Genomic DNA, 7,500 nt, shown 5'->3' on the forward strand with positions numbered 1-7,500 from the left:
CACACTTATTTCCCATTCATTTCACACTCATTTCCCATTCATTTCACACTCATTTTCCATTCATTTCACACTCATTTCCCATTCATTTCACACTCATTTTCCATTCATTTCACACTCATTTTCCATTCATTTCACACTCATTTCCCATTCATTTCACACTCATTTTCCATTCATTTCACACTCATTTCCCATTCATTTCACACTCATTTTCCATTCATTTCACACTCATTTCCCTTTCATTTCACTCACTTCCCATTCACTTTACACTCATTTCCCATTCATTTCACACTCATTTCCCATTTATTTCAGAATCATTTCCCATTCACTTCACTTATTTCCCATTCATTTCACACTCATTTCCCATTTATTTCACTCTCATTTCTCATTCATTTCACAATCACTTCACAATCCTTTCCCATTCACTTCACTTATTTCCCATTCATTTCACACTCATTTCCCATTTATTTCACTCTCATTTCTCATTCATTTCACAATCACTTCACAATCCTTTCCCATTCACTTCACACTCATTTCCCATTCATTTCACACTCATTTCCCATTTATTTAACACTTATTTCCCATTCATTCCACTCTCATTTCCCATTCATTTTACACTCATTTCCTATTCATTTCACATCATTTCCCATTCATTTCACACTCATTTCCCATTCATTTCCCATTCATTTCACTCTCATTTCCCATTCATTTCACTCTCATTTCGCAATCACTTCACACTCATTTCCCATTCATTTCACACTCATTTCCCATTCATTTCACACTCATTTCCCATTTATTTCACAATCATTTCCCATTCACTTAACTTATTTCCCATTCATTTCACACTCATTTCCCATTTATTTCACTCTCATTTCTCATTCATTTCACAATCACTTCACAATCCTTTCCCATTCACTTCACACTCATTTCCCATTCATTTCACACTCATTTCCCATTTATTTAACACTTATTTCCCATTCATTCCACTCTCATTTCCCATTCATTTTACACTCATTTCCTATTCATTTCACATCATTTCCCATTCATTTCACACTCATTTCCCATTCATTTTACATTCATTTCCCATTCATTTCACTCTCATTTCCCATTCATTTCACTCTCATTTCGCAATCACTTCACACTCATTTCCCATTCATTTCACACTCATTTCCCATTCATTTCACACTCATTTCCCATTTATTTCACTCTCATTTCCCATTCATTTCACAATCACTTCACAATCCTTTCCCATTCACTTCACACTCATTTCCCATTCATTTCACACTCATTTCCCATTTATTTAACACTTATTTCCCATTCATTCCACTCTCATTTCCCATTCATTTTACACTCATTTCCGATTCATTTCACATCATTTCCCATTCATTTCACACTCATTTCCCATTCATTTTACATTCATTTCCCATTCATTTCACTCTCATTTCCCATTCATTTCACTCTCATTTCGCAATCACTTCACACATATTTCTCATTCATTTCACACTCATTTCCCATTCATTCACAACAATTTCACATTCATTTCACACTCATTTCCCATTCATTTCACTCTCATTTCCCATTCACTTCACACTCATTTCCCATTCATTTCTCATTAATTTCACTCATTTCACATTCACTTCACACTCATTTCCCATTCATTTCACAATCATTTCCCATTCATTTCACTCTCATTTCCCAATCACTTCACACTTATTTCCCATTCATTTCACACTCATTTTCCATTAATTTCACTCTTATTTCCCATTCACTTCACACTCATTTCCCATTCACTTCACACTCATTACCCATTCATTTCACAATCACTTCACAATCATTTCCCATTCATCTCACTCATTTCCCATGCATTTCCCAATCACTCCACACCCAGAACTGCTCACCGACTACGGCTTCGACGGCTTCGACCTGGACTGGGAGTACCCCGGGGCGATGGACCGAGGCGGGACTTTCGCCGACAAGGACAACTTCTTGAAGCTGGTAAATAATGACCCGTGAATATTGACCCATATCGGATTTTATGGACGAATTTATGTGTTAAATATGCGTTAAGGATGTTTTTAAAAATACATTTCAAAACAATTATTAAAAGTATATGTCTAAAAAGCTATTAGAAATATATTTTTAAAAATCTATTGAGATATATTTCTAAAAATCTATTAAAATAAATAATCTGATTAGAGAAATAATCATATATCTTTAAAAAAATTATATCAAACTTTGGTTCGACTTTCCCAAAGAGATGCCAGTCGTTATTTAACACTGAATATATCCAAACAAAGAATTGTAATGATTCATTCTAAAAAATCCAAAATTTTTCCAACAAATTTTTGGTCGAAGAACTAAGATCGGCGTTCCATTCCGTGGCTCTTGGCTAGGCTTTGGCTAAGTTCAGAAAGGTAGATAAATTGATAGATAGAGAGATAACACTTAATTATAATCATGTTAATCCCAAATCCTAAAATAACAAAATTTCAGGTAGAAGATCTAAGAGCCGCGTTCGGGTCCGTGGGTTTAGGCTGGGAACTGACGTGCTCTGTCCCTGTGACCAAGTTCAGATAGATAGATAGATTGATAAATAGAGAGACAAATAGATCTTCAAAACAGTGAATTATAATCAAGTTTTAAAAAAATCCCAAAATAACACCACAAAATTCCAGGTCGAAGAACTAAGAGCCGCGTTCGATTCCGTGGGTTTAGGCTGGGAACTGACATGCGCTGTCCCTGTGGCCAAGTTCAGGCTGCAGGAAGGCTATCACGTGCCCGAACTTTGCAGGTATGACAAGAGAAAATGTACGAAATAGTAATATGAAACGTAAAGAATAGTATTATACATATGAATATCATTCTAAATGAAAGTGTATAAAAATATTAAATGAAATGTAAATAATAATGTTACAGACACACTCAAAATGGCCTCGTAGATAGATAGATAGAGAGAGAAAGAGAGAGAGAGAGAGAGAGAGAGAGAGAGAGAGAGAGAGAGAGAGAGAGAGAGAGAGAGAGAGAGAGAGAGAGAGAGAATATTTCATGCAACTTGTATTCCCAATAAAAAGCCTAGAAAAAGATGCTCAACTCTTCACTCAATAACCGTGTTTAGACGCCCTTCACCTCATAATAAACAAAACAAAACAAAAAAACCTTTCTTCCCAGTTATTCAAATGAGTAACCTCAACACACCTGCACAAGATCCCAAATTATCTTATATTTTCCTTCCTTAATTCCTCTCTTCAATTATCTTGCTTAGACACCATTCACCTCATAACAAACAAACAAAAAAAAAAACTACCCAATTATTCACCCCCCCCCCCAAAAAAAAAACAAAAAAAAACACAAGATCCCAAATTATTTAATATTTCCGTGGCTCAATCGATAAATATATAAATTCCTCTCAGCTTGTTGGACGCCATTCACCTGATGACGTATGACCTCCGGGGTAACTGGGTAGGCTTTGCTGACGTCCACTCCATGCTGTACCAACGCCCAGACCTCGACGAGTGGGCGTACGAGAAACTGAATGCGGTAAGTGAGAGAAAGAGAGGGAGGGGAAGGTAAGGGCGAGTTAGGTAAGAAGGTAAGAGAAAGAGAGGGAAAGAGAGGGAGGGGAAGGTAAGGGCGAGTTAGGTAAGAAGGTAAGAGAAAGAGAGGGAGGGGAAGGTAAGGGCGAGTTAGGTAAGAAGGTAAGAGAAAGAGAGGGAAAGAGAGGGAGGGGAAGGTAAGGGCGAGTTAGGTAAGAAGGTAAGAGAAAGAGAGGGAAAGAGAGGGAGGGGAAGGTAAGGGGAGTTAGGTAAGGAGGTAAGAGAAAGAGAGGGAAAGAGAGGGAAAGGTAGGGCGGAGTTAGGTAAGTAAATGTGAAAAGAGAAAAGAGAGGGAAAGGGTGAGAGAGAGGGAGAGAAAGGGGAGTTAGGTAAGAAGGTTAGAGAAAGAGAGAGAAAGAGTGAGAGAGAGGGAGGAAAAGGTAGGCGGAGTTAAGTAAGAAAATGTGAAAAGAGAAAAGAGAGGGAAAGGATGAGAGAAAGGGAAGGGGAGGTAAGGGGGAGTTAGGTAAGAAAGTAAGAGAGGGAAAGAACGGGGAAGGGAGAGAGAGAGGGAGATAAAGGTAGGGGGAGCTGCGGAAGAAAGCAAGAGAAAGATGGGAAAGGGAGGGGAAAGGGTGAGAGAGAGAGGGAGAGAAGGAAGGAGGAAGAGAGAGAGAGAGAGAGTGAGACAGGGAAGAACTATAAGAGGGAGAGAGGGAAGAAATGAAGGCGGGAGAGGGAGAGGGAGAGTGAGTGAGTGAGAGAGAGAGAGAGAGAGAGAGAGAGAGAGAGAGGGGGAGAGAGAGAGAGAGAGAGAGAGAGAGAGAGAGAGAGAGAGAGAGAGAGAGAGAGAGAGAGAGAGAGAGAGAGAGAGAGATGGATACATAGAGAGAGAGAGAGATGGATACATAGAGAGAGAGAGAGAGAGAGAGAGAGAGAGAGAGAGAGAGAAAGAGAGAGAGAGAGAGAGACGGATGGTAAAACTAAGAAACATTACTAAATAACCAAACACTCAAACGATTCATTCCTGAAAAAAAAACAACGATGAACTCCCACCCACCCACAGAACGACGGCGCCCTTCTGTGGGAGGACTTTGGCTGCCCTCGAGACAAGCTGGTGCTGGGAACCCCCTTCTACGGGAGGACCTACACCCTGGGCAGCCCCGATAACAACGACCTCCACGCGCCCATTAAGAAGTGGGAGGGCGGAGGGAAACCTGGGCCTTATACCAACGCCACAGGAACCCTTGCTTATTTCGAGGTATGTGGGAGGACGTTTTAAAGGAATAGTTTTTAATGAATAGTTTTCAGTGAATAGTTTGTAAAGAATAGTTTTCTGTGAATAGTTTTGTTTATGAATAGTTTTTAATGAACAGTTTTTAATACATAGTTTTCAGTGAATATTTTTAAATGAATAGTTTTCAGTGAATATTTTAAAATGAATAGTTTTCAGTGAATAGTTTTTAATGAATAGTTTTCAGTGAATAGTTTTTAATGAATATTTTTTAATTAATAGTTTTCAGTGAATAGTTTTTCATGAATAGTTTTCATGTTTTTTTTAATGAAGTTTTAGGTGAATATTGATAGATAACTATACTATCGACGTTGAGAGGAAATTTCAGTAACTTCGCTGCCTTTGAGTTGATAATTCAATGTATTAAATAAAAAAAAAAAAAGAGACAGATTCATAACTGAAGTTTCTCCGAATCGTATTGAATATTAATAATTTCATTTCATTGCAAAATGGAGAGAAAAATTCCGTAATTACGCTGTCATTCGGCCAATAATTCTTACATCATTTTTCCATCTTTCAATCATCTATCCATCCATCTATTCCATTTGTTTATTGCTTTTTTTTAAAACAGATTTGCAGCATGATGGTTCAGGACTCCGGATGGGTGGACCGATACGATGACGTCGGTCTTGTTCCTTTTACTCATAATGGTGAGGATTTATTGTCTGTAAAGTCTCTTCCTCTATCCTTTTCTTCCTTTTCTCTCTTCTTCCTCCTCTGTCTTTTTCTTTTTCTTCTTCTTTTCCCTCTATCTTTTCTTCTCCTTTTTTTTCTTCTTCTTCCTCTATCTTTTTCTTCTCCTTTTTTCTTTCCTTCTTCCTCTATCTTTTCTTCTTCTTCCTCTATCTTTTTCTTCTTCTTCTTTCTTCTCCTTTTTTCTGCTTCTCCTTCTTCCTCTATCTCTTTCTTCTCCTTTTTCTTCATTTTCTCTTCTTCCTTGTGTGTAAAGTCTCTTCCTCTGTCTATTTCTTTTCAATTTTCTTTTTTTCTTTTTCTTTCTTCTTCTACAGTATTGTTCTTCGCCTTATTCTCATTCTTATAATACTTAATATTTTGTTCCTACTGTTATTCAAATTATCTCTATAATCATCACCACCACCATCAACATCACCATCTTCCTCCTCATCATCACCATCCTCCTCCTCCTCCTCCTTCTCATCACCATCACCATACTCCTCATCATCACCATCAACACCATCATCATTCTGACCTCCATGACCTCTTCACCCACCTTTCAACACCCTAACCTTACCCTCGAAATCTCAGTCACCCTTGAGACCCCCTTCACGTCTGCCCTTAGGCGATTCTCCGCTCGTTCTCCAGGCACAGTCCGTGTCTGAGTGCATGCGCATTAATCCTTAGAATGTACATGAACTTAAAGTGATAAATAAAGCCCTGAGACCTTCGCGAACACTTTTGAACTTTTGAACTTTACCTGCAGGTGACCAGTGGGTGGGCTACGAGGACCCGGCTAGCCTCAAGATCAAGATGGACTACATCCGGGACATGGGCTTCCTCGGGGCCATGACGTGGGCCATCGACCAGGACGACTACAAGGAGTGGTGCGGCCAAGGCAAGAACCCCATGATGCAGTGAGTGCGGTTGAAGTCTGTTGGTAATGTTGTGTGTTTGTGAAATGCAAGGATGAATGGATATTAAGACAAGGAATGAACACACACACACACACACACACACACACACACACACACACACACACACACACACACACACACACACACACACACACACTCGTACTGACAATTTGATTTATTATTTTAGGTACGATAAATATAATGATAAAAATATTAATAATAATTATAATAATAATAATAATGATAACAATAATAATAATGATAATAATAATAATCTTTGATAATTTGTCATTGTCAGCGTCATTGGGAGAAGAGACATTTCTGAACGTCCAAAACTTTGTGTTTACTGTGCCATTTTCATTCACCATCTGGGTTATGTTTCTTTTTCATTATTTGACCTTTCTAATTCAGATCAGTTAAATCTCAGAGAGAAAGATATTTTCCAAATTATAATGGTATCAGGAAGCAACACTATGAACCTTTATACTGCTCACACGATAGAATTTGAACCCAACTATTAAAAGAATGATGTGAAGCCCTTTCATCATTTGAAGATACCTGAATCCCTAGATAAATGCGAGTGTTTACCTTTTTCCTTTGAAAAATCACCCTCTTAATTATTTTGGTTATTGTATTTTCTTTTTTCTTTCTTTCTTTTTTATTTTCTTTTACTTCCAGGACGATCTATGATGGGATGAAAGATTATTACGTGCCAGTGGCCCCGACATGGATGCCAACCACCCCCGTAAGTCTGATATTAACTAATTACATGAATGATAGCATTGCCTTTGCTCAGACATTACTGCCATATGCATTTGTTCACAAGGTATTTAGTTTTTCCAAAGGTAATATGTGGTCCGATTCTAACACTATGTTCTCTTTCTAACCTCGAATGATCCTTATCTGCAAAGAATGATGTTAGAATGACAGCACCATTATCTAATTATTCAGTGCATTTGATATAACACGAATTCAATTCCCTGACAATGCTGCCTATATCAGAGCCCTTGGTGGACCCCACCTACTACTACCCGGGACCCCAACGCCCCCAGCACCACCACCAGGGACCCCAACGCCCCCACGA

At 38.4% G+C, this 7,500-nt stretch overlaps 1 protein-coding gene across 1 annotated transcript in view; it reads left to right on the forward strand.

Annotated features, from left to right (window-relative positions):
- Window positions 1-7,500, forward strand: part of LOC125027891 — a 20,088-nt gene that overhangs the window by 10,613 nt on the left and 1,975 nt on the right. Inside the window, exons 18-25 of the mRNA XM_047617022.1 lie at window positions 1,886-1,992; window positions 2,673-2,788; window positions 3,408-3,534; window positions 4,597-4,791; window positions 5,396-5,474; window positions 6,266-6,416; window positions 7,095-7,161; window positions 7,419-7,500. The exon at window positions 7,419-7,500 is cut by the window's right edge and continues 62 nt beyond it. Of these exons, the coding sequence (XP_047472978.1) occupies window positions 1,886-1,992; window positions 2,673-2,788; window positions 3,408-3,534; window positions 4,597-4,791; window positions 5,396-5,474; window positions 6,266-6,416; window positions 7,095-7,161; window positions 7,419-7,500 (924 nt within the window). The remainder of the gene's footprint in view (window positions 1-1,885; window positions 1,993-2,672; window positions 2,789-3,407; window positions 3,535-4,596; window positions 4,792-5,395; window positions 5,475-6,265; window positions 6,417-7,094; window positions 7,162-7,418) is intronic.

Source organism: Penaeus chinensis, chromosome 8, assembly GCF_019202785.1.
Source record: "Penaeus chinensis breed Huanghai No. 1 chromosome 8, ASM1920278v2, whole genome shotgun sequence".
NCBI lineage: Eukaryota > Metazoa > Arthropoda > Malacostraca > Decapoda > Penaeidae > Penaeus > Penaeus chinensis.